This window comes from Periophthalmus magnuspinnatus, chromosome 3, assembly GCF_009829125.3.
Source record: "Periophthalmus magnuspinnatus isolate fPerMag1 chromosome 3, fPerMag1.2.pri, whole genome shotgun sequence".
Lineage (NCBI taxonomy): Eukaryota > Metazoa > Chordata > Actinopteri > Gobiiformes > Gobiidae > Periophthalmus > Periophthalmus magnuspinnatus.
This window is the reverse complement of record NC_047128.1, coordinates 13,716,934-13,733,134: the sequence shown is the minus strand read 5'-3', so window position 1 is coordinate 13,733,134 and position 16,201 is coordinate 13,716,934. Positions and strand designations below refer to the sequence as shown.

Sequence of the window (16,201 nt, the reverse complement as noted above, 5' to 3'; positions counted from 1 at the left end):
ATAGGCCCATTAATTACAGATATTAACCATAAACCAGGTCAACACATCTGCAGTCTGACAGTTACACAGCAAATTACACCTGAGAATTCTGACCTGTCTACAGCTCAGGTTAAACTAGAGGGATTCTACAATGTGCTTTCATGTGAACACAGTGTATTGATACTTTGCAGCTAATGAACATTCCCTAGGGGTGTGATGCTAACTGGAGGCTTTGCTCTGTCTGAGCTGTTAGTTCAAATTAGACTTAATCTGAGCTCTGTTTTGCTTTAACATAATCTGACTGGAAAGAACTGATTTAGCCAGAACACTACAACAGGTGAGCTGATTTGTGCTGTTAAATAAGTCCCTCTCAAACACAATTACAGTTGCAAGCTAGCTTTTCAGTTAGTCAGTCTCACCGTTTTGTTGAAAATCAAATGTTTAAACAGGAACATGAACACTCGTATACATCACAGGCTCCTGAAAATTTGTTTAAGTATATTTTATATTTTTTCTTGAGGTTTTGGCCCCCAAACCCACCCAGTGTGATGTCATTGCAAAGATATGATATTCCAATTTAGACTGTAAGTAGTAGGCAGGTAGACAGGAGCAGGACCGTTGACAGGTGCCTCCCCCTTTAGGACCAGAGACAGGAGCAGTCAGTGGGCTCCTGAATGTCGTAGTTGACCCAGGTGGCGTTGTTGCTGCAGTAGAGTTGGACAGTACGTTTCTGGAGCCCAGTCTCGCGGCAGCACTTACAGAATCGTGCGTATGTGTTTATATTGTAGTTATAGATACTCGCAGAGGGACACTTCCCATCGCACGAGACCACGTTCACCTGAAAACACAGACAGAGATAACAGTAGTGAGTGCAATAGTGCAGTGCAATTGATCTAATTTAAACCAAAACTCAGATTCAGTAATTTCAGTCAATGATTGGCTTAAGTCTAGTCTAAATGTGGTATGTGTGTGAGTGTTGGTGATGGTCAAAGGTGTCTGCTCACCCTATTTTGTCGATTACATTATTTTTGCCTCAATCAGCTGATCAGTGGCTAATTGATTAGACCAACCTATAATATTTTTTATCACAGACTCTCATTCTGCCCCTCCAAACCTGGACCATGCCTCTCGTCTCACATATATGTATATTTTAAGGTGGTATTACAGCTGTTTTCAGGTGGTATTTGGCCCACTCACCGGTCGGTTACTGCGGCAGTTGTTTTTCCTGATGGTCATTCTCACAGTGACTTTTTGACACGACTTTCCGTCTTCTTTACCTGTTCACGACAAACCAAAACCATCAGACACCTTTCAACACTGTGTCTGAAGCTCAGAGGAAAAAAAAGTTTCTTTTTAAAGAGGGGATTTATGCTTTTCAATGCCTTTCTAAGCCACAATTGGCAATCTCTCCAGGATAGCATTATACATGAACCAATTTCCAGAACGAGCTGAATGACCAGCAGAAAGTAGAAGGTCCAATATAGACCCTTCTGGATTCTAACAGAAAGGAGGAGGGGCTGGTTAGTCACGCAAGTATTACACGTGTCTATCTCCATTGTAAGAAGCAGGTGATACAACAAGATCAAGTTACATGTCTATTTATAACTACTGACAATATAATAAGTGCAGAATGGATGTAGAGCTTCCTGATTGGTCAGTTCTTCCTGGAGTGGGAGGGGACAGGAGCAGTGGGTGGAGATAAGAGCAACAAAGTGGTTTCAGTTCACACAGACAGAAACAGAAATGAGAGAGTAACTTAAACATGCAGGAAAGAAACAAAACTCAACTCCAGGTATGTTTTTGATAAAGAAACACCTTCGTAATGATGAAAGTTGATTTTGAGTAGACCCCCTCTTTAAATAAGTTTAAACAGACACTCACACAGCAGTTAAAAAAAAGCATCAAAACAGCATGCATTTATATCTTAATATCTGAGTGAGTGACATCTGGATTTAACCAATCACAGTGAAGTGTGCACTTGCATAAGAATCAGATGATTTTATGTACATCTTAAAGAAGATATAAAAATAATACTGTGGTAAACTGTGACATTAATGATTTGGCATGTTGCCCACCCCTACTGGATGGTTTAAAGTCTGCAGTACAGGTCCATCCTGTGTAGTCTTAATAAAAATGAACATGTTTCAAAGCCTGTTCAAAGCTGTAGCATTAGAGCTAATGATGAGTGATATCCACTGGTATCAGTCAATATGGAAAAAATATTGGAGTCATATTTTTTACCATATCACCCAGACCACCCCCTACAGGCGGAGCAGCAGAAGTGCACCCAAACCCAACTAAATCAAAAACATGCAGAGTCTAGGCCCAAACTAAACAGTACATTGTTGACAATCAACAATGCACTGCCCACAGTGCTACAGCCGCGTCACATGATCATCAGGGTGTGGTTTAAGGGGCAATTGCGGGGTTTAACCTAACAGGGGTGTGGTTACAGATAGAATGAGTGTTAAGGGTATATTGACTCAATATAGCACCAGTTTTAAAGGCTCTTTAATTTTCTACAATGGATTATAGCTGTTTTTTCTTTATTATTAGGTGGATTTAAAGCTACCATCTGTAATTGGATTGGCTGATCTGTCCTTTTTGTACTTTCACATTTCACCACTAGATTCTATCTGTTACTGCTGTACAATAGTGTGCCAGCTTTGGCCTGACAGAAGATGACCAGAGAGCACAGGTGAGCCTGAGCAAAGGCCAGGTGAGGGAAGGAGAGAGGGGCCAGATGAGGGGAGGGGGGGAAACAGGTTTCACAGCTGCCATCTTCTGGTGAAGGAAAAAAAATCAAACAAACTTGCAGATGGTAGCTTTAACTCTTAACTCATGTTGGAAAATGGTTAAGTGCTTTGACTTGTTTTTAAGATAACATAGGAAAACTTGTTAGGTCTTCTTCTAGGATGTTTTAGTTTCCTATTCTGGTCTGAAAGGTGGAGTTTTGGGGAGTACATTGTCGACGATCAACAATGGCCTGAGCCTTGTTGTACCTCGTTCACAGTTTGAGCTGACTGTGGGAGACACGGGGCTAACGGGAAAAGGCAACAGAGCGAAGACGTTACCTGCGACACGGACAAACATCAACAAAACTCAGGGTCAAAGCTACAACACCAGCAGCCAATAGGAGCACAGAGAGAGGGACACGCCCACAAGGGGACCAATCAGAGCCACAGACTGGAGTATTATTTTACAGGTGAAAGGTATGATGACAACATCTTACACTGGTTACACCTTTTAGTTCTAACATAACAGAGTTAAATCCAAAACTTGATCTAACAAAAGGGGAATTTTTATTTGGATTTTTGAATTGAACCTTAAGAATTTGTTTTACAGTGAAGTCCTGACTCCAGAGGGGACACGCTATAGGACTTGCTGGCTTTCATTGTTGGGGGATTCTCTATTGCAGTACTGTACCAAGGACAGCTCCAGCTTTTTATGTGGTGATCTGTGACTGCAAACAGAAATGCCTCCCAGGGATATATAAAGTGTTCTGAACTGAGCTTGGCAAATGGTAAATACATGTTCACATGTATAACAGCTTTTCTTTTTTACACAACCAGTCAAAGGTTTGGACACACCCTCAAATTTTTTCTTTATTTGTTACTGCTTTCTACATTTTATATATGCACAGAAGACATCAAATATATGATTCAATACGGTATATGGATATTATGTAGTAAAGGAAAAAAAAAAATAATATATATATATATTAATGTTCAAATCCTTTGAGTATCCACCCTTGGCTTTGTTGACAGTGCAGGAATCGTTGGCCTTGCCTCAATGGACATCCTGATGAAGTCTCCTGAAATAGTTTTCACTTCACAGTTGTGCCATGTCAAGAGTCAAGAAATGTCAAAATTGTGAACTTTTTTTTTTACTACATTCCATTGTCATTTATAGTTTTGATGCCTTCATTGAGAATCTACAATGGAAATAAAAACATTCATGAAAATGTTTGTCCAAACTTTTGACTGGTTGTGTACCTTCAAGACACTCAAAGCACTTTACATCAAGCAACCACTCACCCATTCACACACACACACGCACACCCCCCCCACCCCACCCACACACACACACACACACACACACACACCAGAGTATGCAGACACTGGGGGTGAGACGGGTTAAGTGTCTTGCCCAAGGACACATTGACAATATTCATCTGTGGGAAAGGACACAAATCACAGGGTGTTAAGCATTCATGTCACTGGGTTCTGCACTATTTCCACAACATCTGCATATTTTAATTTAAAGTTTTTGTTACTCTTGAGTGCTTTTGAATATGTATGGGGCCTAATAAATAAAATGTTTTATATCATGGTTCTGATTGGTCCCCTCTGGTGGGTGTGTCCTTGTATTGTAAATGCTGTTTTTCTATTGGCTCTTTACAATCTGGTGTGAGAGAGAAGACATGTTAGCTAGACACATGTCGAGGCTACAGTTCTAATTCTAACAAAGCTAATAGAGCTAACACTGCTAATAATGCTAACTGAGATACTCACAGGTTTTGCAGCAGCCGTCCATGTAACTCACCACATGGCCTCCATTCTGAAACAGCAACAAAACGTTATAATAAAATATTAAAGAGGGGGTATTACACTTCTATAGGGTATTAACTACTAACACAAGATATTTAGATTACCATGTTTCCTTTTATTGTTTTGAAAATGCTATATTTGCCAAGAATGTATTAACATGTTTTTAAGTTACCGGTAATTTTTGATGCTCTGAGTCCCCCCTTACTTAGCTCTCCACAATAACTCACTCCCCCTTCAGACTGCAATCACAACACAATCAGCGAGCATCTCGCTAATGAAACTACTGCACATCACATCAGGTTTGTCAGGTTGTTGTGTTCAGTTTGGTATCCTGCATGTTTGTATGGAGAATTCTCATGAGGGAGCATGGGTGACATAGGCTTGTGGGCTGAGGATTGCACAATCTTACAGCTAACTGTAAGGAGGGTTTGGATAGGGCGAGAGAGATCGCTAAAATACTCAAATATGCATGGATGATGCTTAAATCCACTCCAGGCATGTTTCTGACGAAAGAACAACGTTATAACATGGTACAAAGCTCAATTTTTTTTTTTGCATAATACCCCTCATTAAACAAAACAAAAAAAAACAAAAGAGAACCAAAGAGTTCACCAGTACTCTTTATCAAAATTCACAAACAGGCCACAAACCCCTAGCTATTTATTTTCTTCCAACCGTTGTCACCCTCATGCCACACAGGCTCTTCCCTGTTTCACCTGTAGGGGACACACTTGTGGTTTTACCTGGAGGCACTCGAAGTCGTTGAAAGGGGGGCAGCTGATGGGGAGTGAAATGAGAGTGGAGCCAGACTCTGTGTCTGCACAGTCATACTTTATACAGTTAGATATCCATGAGCGACCGGGCTGAGGACAACACAGAACACAATTCAATTCAATAAACATTTTTCCTTTTTTCCATACACTGCATACATAAAAACAAGCATCATTCATAACATTGGTTAAAAGAGACAATATAAATATAAAGATAAAACAGGAGGTCTAGTATTTAAGAGGTCCATATACTTCTCCCTTTTAGGGCTTGTTCAAAAGTCTAATTTATGTTGGCACAAAAGAGGGTGACAGGCGCCTTCAAATGTAATGGCCACTGGAGGCAACACACACTAACTGAATTAGTTATCCCATCCATCCAATCATTTTCTTAATTTAGGGCATAGTTAAGTGATTGGTTGGTACCTTGTAATAGTTGGTGGTGCCGTTCTCGTGCTCGTAGGAACAGGAGATGTTTTTGCAGAAGCCACAGCAGCTTGACTGGTCTTTGGGAGGAACATAAATCTGATTCTGAGGAACAGACAGTACACAGGGTTTAAGACACTTTCTACACAAATGTTCAAACAGTGCAAGGATTTACATGTAAGATATTAGCCTATCATATTTTAATTGTGGTTACAATTATTGCTGTAGGCTAGGGTTGTCAAAAGTATCAAAAATCAGATACAAAATACTAAAACTAGTATAGAAACTAGATACTCATTTGAGGAGGTATTGATACTAAAAAAAAGTTACATTCACAGGACAGAAATGAACCTTTCCTGAATAGCTTTAGAATGATCTTGAGCTGTATCAGAACAAGTATAAGACACATAGACTAGTACGCAAACATGGACCACTATGGAACCTACCTGGATGACTGAGGGATTACACAGATATAAGGCCACATGGGAATTGTCCTACCATTTAATGTTGAAAATCACATTCTATTTCCTAAAGAAAGTATTTTTGTTATCATCACGGTATCGGAATCAGTATTGAGTATTGAGTCTATTCCTTAGTATCAAAATCGAGTTTGAAATTTTAGTATCGTGGCAACACTGTACTGAAAACCCACGGGGAGGCAGGAGGTGGAGCAGTTGTGGGTGGTGGTCCTCATGATGTTGAGGCCAGAACTGGAGTCAATGGAACGGCTGCACTGACGGCTATAACAAACGCCTCCATCACTGTGCTCCACCAACGTCTGACCAGGGAGGAGCAGGAGACCACGCTCAGGGAAGATACAGCCAGGCTCTAGAACTGGAGAGGGGGAAAGAGGGAGTAAAAGGGAAGAGAGAGATGGAGAGAGAGAGGGTGGGAGGAAGTAAAGGGGAGAGAGAGGGGAGTAAAGGGGGCAAAGAGAGGGATGGAGTAAAGGGGAGGGAGAAAGGAAGTAAAGGGGAGAGAGGGGAGTAAAGGAGGGAGAGAGAGGGAGGATGTAAATGGGAGATAGAGGGGAGTAAAGAGGAGAGAGTAAAGAGGAGGGAGAGAGTAAAGGGCAGGGGAATAAAGGAGAGGGGGGTGAGTATAGAAAGCGAGAGAGTGAGAGAGAGATGAGATGGGAGGGAATAAAGCGGCAGAGAGAGAACACAGAGGGAAGAAAGGGAGACAGTAAGGGAGGATTGAGCGAGAAAGAAGGTGAAAGAGAAGGAGAGGGGGAGAGGGGTAGGAGAGAAAGAAGAGGGAGAAATAGACATGATATTAATAATGTTAACAGGACTGACAGAGTGAGTATATTTGAGTATAAGAATGCAGAGGTTCACTCACCACATTTGTATCTATTACAACTGCACTGGTTTTGAGGATCGGACATGAAGGATCGGTCCAGCTGCAACATCTCTCCCTGAAAGAAGTACAGATAAATATTGGAGCCGTGTGCTAGCTGGTGGTGTAATGATTTAAGGTGTAGTATATAAATGACCAGTCTACCTTCTCATTCATTGTGTTTTTTCTTTATGTTTACTACTTTCTACTTTTCAGATACATACTGAAAACATCAGATATATGATGAAAGATATTTGGAATTATGTAGCAAACACAAAAAGATTTTTATGGTTTTCACTTCACACCTGTGACATGTCTGGGTCAAAAACAGTGATTAAAGCAAAGGGTGGCTTTTTTAAACCATTTTTGTACCATCTTTGTCATTCATAGTTTTGAGGCCTTCAGTGAGAATCTACAATGTAAATAATCATGGTAATAAAGAAAAAACAAATGAAAAAATGTGCATAACTTTTTACTGGTCATGTATATGGTTTGTTGTTACTCTCTGAATGTCTCTCCCCAAATTTCTCTGCCTCTCTCCCCCTTTAACACTTGAGCTGTACTGTGCAATAAAGCAAACTTTACAAAAATACATAAAATTATATTAAATTCAACTGGAACCTCCATCTTTGGTTACAGGTATTCTTTAGGAGTACTAGGGCTGCACACTATACTGCAATATACTTAACAGAAATCTCAATTTGAATTTTGCCATTATCAGATTGCAAAGTTTGTAATTATTTGAATTAGAATGTCCAACCACATATCCTGTCTGATATAGAAAACTGTAGTTTAAACTTCTACAAAGATGTTCTGAAAAGCACGAGATTCTTGTGTGTGCTCTCCACACACTTAAGCTAAATCTTAAGCGATTTTTAAAAGTGAGACCAAAAACGCAGACCACAGACATGAGGAGAATCAGATGAGATTTTAAAATTTACGATGCTAAAAGTTGTGAGTGCACCTCGTGTCACCTGTTTCCTGTCTAAAGTTAAATGACTAACTCTGAGACTAAAGTGTTCCAAACATCAGAGCACTGCACTTCTAGTTTAGATGTCTCATTATTATTTGAGAAATGTAGTGCACTAGTTCAGATAAATGCTTTTAATGCGCAGAAGGCTGGAGATAAATTACACAGGAAGAAGAGTCATTATCGCTAATCTGAAGGAGCCTGATCTGCACTTGCAAATTGCAAATATAAACTCAGGCAGTCTCTATGAAATACATTTGTAATTGTAATTCAGAAACATTTAAATTGAAATAATTACCAGGCCACATTTTGGAGAGGCAATCTTGTCACAGGCGCATTCTACGAATACAAAAAAAAGTGTAACTTCTTGTGGTTTTATAGATTAGGTTCTTGATTGCAAAATCTTCAGAAGTACTTTTTATATTATAATTTATATAATAATACAAAAAAAATATTTTGTTTACCACATGTTTGTTTTGGGCAGCAGCGTCCTGGGACAGAGCTGGAGACAAGGGACATTCCGACGGGGCAGCTGATCTCAGGACAACGGTGTGGCTCACACACTAAAGGACAGATGTGAGCAGTTGGTTTTAAGTTTAAAGATACAGGATTATAAGTGAAATATTGTACTGACCACAGCCGTAAAGTGGGCAGCAGCGGTCAGTCGTGTTGAAGTCCACAGTGAGTACCTCTCCATCCTGACAAAGAGGGGGTGCCTCAGAGCACGACGCACACACTGTAGAGACCAGGGTTAGGTTTAGGGTTAGAAGTACAGATTATGCAGGCCGACATATTACTCATTGGGGTTGTATTGTTTTGCATTTACAGAAAATACATTCTATACAGACCACAAAGCAGTTTTAAAGAAAACATCGTGGTTCTGTCTGCTCTATAGTTATAATCTCTGACACCAGTGGATCATTATTAATAACTTCCAATAAATATGGTATAATAAATTATACCATATTATAATAAAATAGGTAAGGGTAAACCTTGTTCAATTTACCTTTTCAACAAGTTGTTAATCTTTTGGCACTTGATAAAACTAAATACTGAATGCTTTTTCTGCTGTGTTTATTTAACTGAAATTGAATAAATTCATTATTAATTTAATTAATGCATTTGGAAAACAATTTGTACAATGAGCCTTGCATATTCATGCTTTGCTACATATTACAGGCCAAATCTCTAATGTAATTATATATATATATATATATATATATATATATATATATATATACATACATACACCCCCCCCACACACACACACACAAAAAGTTTGCCCACCCCTGATATAGACTGTAAATGCCAAATATGAGAAGCTAAAATAAGAATATGTCCAGTATAAAAAACAGAAACCCTCTTGAAGTGGCATCCTCAAAGTGGAGAGAAAGAGAGAGTGTTGTAGATGTTACTGCAGACATGTGTGGTACAGATGTGTATAGTTGTATTGTAGGTGTGTGCTCTACTAACTGCAGATGTGTGCGAGGCAGCAGCTCCCGTCGGCTCTGGTGGAGATCAAAGTCTGATCATCTCGACACGATGGGATCACAGACTCACACAGCTCCGGGTCACACTCTGGAAAGACAAGACATGACAGGGAAACTGTTTGAAGAAGCAGTATGTCACTTTTCGGGTTGGCCACCTGCTTGTATCCATGGAGAGTTTATTGCTTTGCCTTATAGCATTAAACTCATCTATCTTCATGGAGACAAGCAGTTGAAGCCACCAGGCCAAGTTAAAAGGTTTGTGGAGAGGTGACTCTGCTCATAGTCAGAATCCATGTCTCTCAACGTATTTTTGACCAATAAAGACAGTTGTATTTGAATTAATGCAAGATGGATGTCATACTGTGGAACATTTCATGCAAAGCAAAAACGTCTGCTAGACAAGCAGGTTATGAACACTCTGCCAGAAGTTATATTGTGCCCCATGGTATCAAGTATCAGCAGATAATCATAGCACTGATATAAGTCTGAAACAGCTGTATTGTGTATCTTTATGGTGACTTACCACAGGAGTACTGGGGGCAGCACGAGTCCTGTCTGTAATAAGATACCAGCTTCTCTCCATAATTACACTGAGGAGGAGGCAGCTCACACAGGCTCTGGTTACACACTGAACAAACCACAAATATCAAACTTTTTATTATGGTTAAATCAAATCAAGTGTCAGAGGATGGAGAGGAGAGGGTCAGAGGAGCAGAGGAGAAGGTCAGATAGAACAGAGGATGCAGATGAGAGGGTCATAGAAGCAGAGGAGGCAGAGAAGAGTGTCAGAAGGAGCAGAGGATGCAGAAGAGAGGGTGACGTGGAGGTAGAGGAGAGGGTCAAATGGAGCAGAGGAGAGCGTCAGATTGAGCAGACGATGCAGAGGAGAGGGTTAGACAGAGCAGGGGAGGTAGAGGAGAGGGTCAGAGGATGCAGAAGAGGAGCAAATGGTGCAGAGGATGGAGAAGCAACTGACCGCAGAGTTTGTGAGGGCAGCAGCTGTTCTGGTCGGCCAGGCTGATCACTACTTCCCCCTGTCTGTGGCACTGTGGTACTGCGGTGGAACAGTTGAACTCCACTGGGACGATAGTGTCGTTGTCACAGCGGTACATGCAGCAGGCGTCGTGAGAGGCCTTCCACACCTCCCCATGAGAGCGAGGGAGCCCAGTGCTGTCTGTGCACGCTGCAATACAAACAGACAGTAACATAAGGACTGGGTTTAGACGCATAGATAAGATGCAGGACATTAAATTACAAGGATATCTAACTATGCAAGTGTTCCATTCACAGTAGATAGATTGACACACTGATAATTCACAGTAACAGGTAGTTGAGTTTAAAGATGGGGTATTGCGAAATTGATTTTACTGAGCTTTCTACCATGTCCTAATGTTGTTTCCTCATTAAAAAAACATTCCTGAACAGGTTTTAGATGTAATCCGTGCATGTTTGCATAATCTTGTGATCTCTCCTGGTCCTTTTACGGTCCTATCCAAAGCTCCATATTGATAGAAACATTTTACAGTTTACAAAACTGCCCATACGATGAAACAAACATTTAAACACTTTCTATTGTGAGCCCATGTTCACAGCATAGGGCTTAATTGTTATGAGTTCATTATAACTAGTATTGCACAGCAAAATATGACTAAAATAAATAGATGGTATTGTTGTCATGCTAAAATTAAAACAAAATTTTGATACTAAGGACTACACTAGATATTCAATACAGATTCTGATACTACAACGATAGTAAAACAAGAATGTAATTTTCAACATTAAATGGTAGAACTTTCTTTTATATTCCCATGTGTCCTTATATCTGTGTAATGCCTCAGTCGTCCAGGTAGTTTCCATAGTGGTCCATGGGCGTATACTAGTCTATGTGTCTTATACTTGTTCTGATACAGCTCAAGATCATTCTAAAGTTTTTCAGAAAATGTTTATCTTTGTCCTGTAAATGGGACTTTTTTACTATTGATACCTGGTCAAATGAGTATCTAGTTTTGATACTAGTTTTATTATCAATTAGTATCTGATTTCTGCTGATGTCTGATTTCTGATACTTTTGACATGCTAATAAATGGCAATTATGATCAGTCTAATGCATTTTTTCAGCCTCATCTAATAGCTAATTAGCATAGCAGCGGTACTGTTGCTTTCTCACCGCACTTGTCGGGCTGTATGCAGAGCTTGGAGTAGGGCCGGTGCAGCAGAGTTCCTTCCGGACACACACAGCCCTCAGTGAGACCGGAGCACTGGTCTGGGTCTGAGTCGAAGTCCTGGTTTGGGCAGGAGGAGGCGGAGCAGGCGGGGAGACATGACTGGTACTGGAGGCCGTCAGGGCACAGGAACGCTACAACACAGATGGAGAGAAGAGTTACTTGTTTGAGTACTACTAATCTGAATCATTTATATAGTGTACCCAAAGCGCTTCACAATAACAGAGAACAGTCATGCACACATACGGACAAACAAACATGGAATTGGTTAGGTGGGATTAAAGGCCAGTTTAAACACAAATGTTCTGAGAGGCAGCTTTTTATTTTAAATGAGCTTCTTCCTTTTACCTGATTTGTACTGTCTTAAAAATGTGAAAAACATAACTAGTTTACTTTAAACAGTTCACAGTGGTCTAAAGCTATTCTTCACTTACCTTATGCATTTTGAGCATTTTAATTATTTACCATGATGAGTTTATAAGAACGTTTCACAATTTAATATCATAAAGCAGATTATAATTAGATGCAAACAGAGCAGAGTGGTCTCATTCTGACATCAAGAGCTGTTTATTCGATATATCTGTACTGGGGCAAGACATATTCTTCTTAAATACATGAGAAACACATGTACAGGTCCTTTAATGCAGTACTAAAAATTCAAGATTTCTGATGTATTGCAATTGTGATTAGATTTACAAATTTGATGTCTTCACTGAAATTCAAAATAAAAACAATTCAAACTTGTTTTTTACAGAGTTACAAAACATTAGACTTTGACATTCACCAGTATTTAAAATTAAAAATCTGATGAAACAAATTATCTTCTATAAACTGGTCTGATGTGCATATTTAGATTGAAGTAACCAAAGAAAACACACAAAAAACACACAAACACTGCAAAAATATGCAATAGGGCTGAGATTACTGTAATCATAATTCAATAAAAATTTGAATAGACACAAGCAGCAAATCAAAGGTTGCAATTTTTAAAGTACCATAATTTCCTCCAAAACCGCAAACTCTCCTGTCTTATCCTCCATAAAAGCTTCTAACCCTGTAGTTTAAATCTTTACAAACATGTTCTGAAATGTGATTTTTGTATTAGTTTGTCAGTTCATGTTTCAGTCCTTTTGTCAGTTCTTCTGGACATGTTTAAAATGTGAACTTTGAACAGAATCAGATTTTTAAAACATAAATCAAAAATCTATTCGCAATCATAACTCACAACGCACAATAGAAATGAGATATTTTTCCCAAATGGTTCAGACCCAACATGCACACACCAAAAATAAAGACCCTAACTGGATTTGGGAATAGAACCTGGAACCTTTACTCTGAGGCATATGTTCTAACCACTTTGCTGCAGACACTTACGGCAGTGGTCTGGCCTCCTCCACTCGATACAGATGTTGAACTTGTGGCAGGAGGCGACGTACGCAGATAGAGCCACACAGTGGTTGTTCACATACTCTGTGTCTCGGACCCACAGTTCACAGAACGTACTGGGAGGAACCTAGGACAGAGAGGAAAGCATTTAACAACATACAACATCTATTTGCAAACACAAGACTTCAAATTTTTATCAAGTCTAGACATTTTGATAAAATCAGCAACAGTAAAAGGTGGATCATTTTGGAGAATTTCGTGTTTCATTACAAAGTTGGTATAAAATGTTTGCTTTTTACAAGTTGTTGCTTGTCATAAGAAAGCAGATTTTTTGCTTTTTTTGTTGTTGTCAAAGTCTCTAAACCTCTTATAGGGTAGACACTGAGTAGATGTTGAAGATTGTTATTTTGAGTATAGATTTGTTGAAAATTTTGCCTATTTGATATTCAACCTTTTTATCAAAGTATTTGATGGGAGCATTTTATAATAAACCCAATTCACATACTAACTAGAGGAGTGGTGATATTATTACAATGTGAATAAAAGTGAATTAATGAAACCTTAATATCCCTACTCTAGCCCACCTCAAGTCCTTCTAAATCCAGCCCAAAACCCCTCCTAAACCTTTGGGGTGTAAACATGTTTGTACAGGTAATGGTTTAAACTAATACATACTGTTGTTAAAATGTATTTGCGTCTTAAAAAATAGTAACATATGGCAGAATATCATGAGAAATACATCAATTATCATATGTATCGTGAGTGATGTATCGTGTTTCATTTTGAATTGTGGGGGACCCTGTGATTCTGAACCGTATTGATACTTTCTATGTATGTATATGGAAGAATGTTGAGCAGTTACCATGCACACTAACAACGCACACAATGCACAGTAACTAAAAAGTCTGAAAAGTCAAGAAAACATACAAAATGCATTTAAACAACATATTTTCAGTAGCCTGTGATACAAGCGTTCATGGCCCTGTTTAGGACTTTTATTTTCAAAAAAAAGGTGAGAGTGAAAAATCGTTGGCTAATGGTAGGTAGCTTGTGACTGCAATGTTATCTGAGAGAGAGACTTTCAGTTCTTTCTGGTCTGATTGTGTTAAAATAAACGTCAGATTAAAGTCTAACTTAAGTAACAGAGCTTCAGATGGAGCAGTGCCTACAGTTAGCTTCACTCCCCCCGAGAATGTTGATGACAAAGTATGAGCTGGTGACAGGTGCTGGTTACGTACATATTGGTGACAGGGTCTGTAGTCGTGTCCCTGGAGCATGCGCAGACACTCAGAGCAGTCGCTGGTGGTGCAGTTGGCGTCTCTTCGTCGGGTGGAGCTGATGAAGGACGTGGTGTTGAAGATAGTCCAGCTCTCGATGAACGCTTCACTGTCGGACACAGAGGAGCCACTGGGCAGAGTCAGGTCATTACTGGGGTCTCCATCACAGAAACCTGCACAAAACACAAACACAGGTCTCTGCTTTTACTTCTAAATTAACTGCAAATGCAACATATTTAGATCACCATGTTACCTTTAATTGTTTTCTTGCTGTTTTAATGCTATATTCACAGAAATAAAAGTATTAACACTGTTTCAGTTTGCTCCCTGTGCTAAGTCACTCCCCCATCACAACACAATCAGTGTGCATCATCATAATGAAAATTACTGCACATCACATCAGGTTTGTGAAGTTGCTGAGTTTTATATAATCTTTTTGTATATTGTCCTGTGGGAGCATGGGGGACATAGGCTTGTGGGCTGAGAACTGCACAGATCTTACAACTAACAGAAAAGACGGTTTGAATAGGGCCCGGGAGAGAGTGCTAAAATACTCGAACATCTTAAATCTCTTCAGGCATGTTTTGATGAGAGAACAACATTATTACATTGTAGAAAGTTCCAAGTTCCAAGAAATTTCGATTTTGCATAATATCCCTTCTTTAAAAATTCTCTATGCAGCTCCATCAGTCGTTATTTAAGAAGACCAATTATGCTTTTGTTTCTCACTGCCCACTGGCTTTTCACCCTCCTCTGTTACAGGAATCAGCAGACTAAGGGACAGAGCTTCTTTCCCAGAGCTGTCATACTCATAAATGTACACTTAACATAATAAGAAATAATTCAACACACACTAGAGTTGACGTAAGTGTAATGTAAATGGAAATATGCTAATGATATATGTTGTATGTAGGATTATAGATTGACCTCTAAAACTGTGAAAAGCACTCATTTCACTGTTGCTATGGTACCAGAACTTTAAGTAGGAAAGTAGTTTTTAGCTACATAATGACTCCCTCTGGACTTCATGACCATTCCCTGCTACCCTTGTCTGCTATATAGTCCTATGACAATGTTTCTCAAGCTGTGGTACATGTGCCTTTGGTGGTATGTGGGGCCCTCTGCAAGTTGAGTAGTTTTTATTTAAAATATATTAATGTATCTGTTCTCCTTTGAGTGACCAATTATTTAGTCTACTTAGTTTATTTAGACTATTTTTCATACTATCTTAGGCGGTGCTTGGTATAAAAAAAACAAAAAAAACAAAACAAATCTATGGCACCGATGGATCATTTTGGACATTTTAAATATTTATCTAAAGAAACAAGATGGATGAATAGGAAGGATTTTTGGAGCGATTACTTAAACGTGCATGAATCAGTCTAAATACAACTTTGGGTAATTATGAAGAAATTACATATCACTAAAATTGTCAAATTAGGGAAAACTAAGCAAGATTTTAGTAACATCTTTAATGCCATTATTGTAACTATGTTTTATTGAAATGAGTAGTCTAATCTTGGGACCCCCACAAAGCAAAAATCTTCTTGTCCCAGTCACTCACCGCAGAGCCCTCTGGTGGTCAGTCTGTTGTAGTGCGCCTCCGTGTCGACAACCATCATCCCCGTGGAGTGGAACCACTGCAGTTTGAGTCCGGCTGGAGTCTTGATCAGATACATGTTCCCTGTGTCGTAGATCTCAAACCCAAACTTCTTAAATCGCGGCTTGGCGTATCGAGAGTTCACGTACAACTAGGGAATAAAATCAGACGTCATAATCACTGGTTTCTCAAAGGA

At 39.4% G+C, this 16,201-nt stretch overlaps 1 protein-coding gene across 1 annotated transcript in view; it reads right to left on the bottom strand.

Moving 5' to 3' along the window:
- Positions 1-525: 525 nt before the first annotated feature.
- The window catches only part of otog (otogelin), a 68,618-nt gene continuing 52,942 nt past the window's right edge, over positions 526-16,201 (bottom strand). The window contains exons 40-57 of the mRNA XM_055229778.1: positions 15,970-16,156; positions 14,367-14,578; positions 13,117-13,255; positions 11,688-11,876; positions 10,497-10,703; positions 10,044-10,148; positions 9,504-9,608; positions 8,665-8,766; positions 8,495-8,593; positions 8,329-8,369; positions 7,064-7,139; positions 6,375-6,556; positions 5,723-5,827; positions 5,273-5,392; positions 4,494-4,539; positions 2,982-3,053; positions 1,177-1,256; positions 526-817 (exon numbers count right to left, since the gene is read on the bottom strand). Of these exons, the coding sequence (XP_055085753.1) occupies positions 617-817; positions 1,177-1,256; positions 2,982-3,053; positions 4,494-4,539; positions 5,273-5,392; positions 5,723-5,827; positions 6,375-6,556; positions 7,064-7,139; positions 8,329-8,369; positions 8,495-8,593; positions 8,665-8,766; positions 9,504-9,608; positions 10,044-10,148; positions 10,497-10,703; positions 11,688-11,876; positions 13,117-13,255; positions 14,367-14,578; positions 15,970-16,156 (2,268 nt within the window). The 3' untranslated portion in view covers positions 526-616. The remainder of the gene's footprint in view (positions 818-1,176; positions 1,257-2,981; positions 3,054-4,493; positions 4,540-5,272; positions 5,393-5,722; positions 5,828-6,374; positions 6,557-7,063; positions 7,140-8,328; positions 8,370-8,494; positions 8,594-8,664; positions 8,767-9,503; positions 9,609-10,043; positions 10,149-10,496; positions 10,704-11,687; positions 11,877-13,116; positions 13,256-14,366; positions 14,579-15,969; positions 16,157-16,201) is intronic.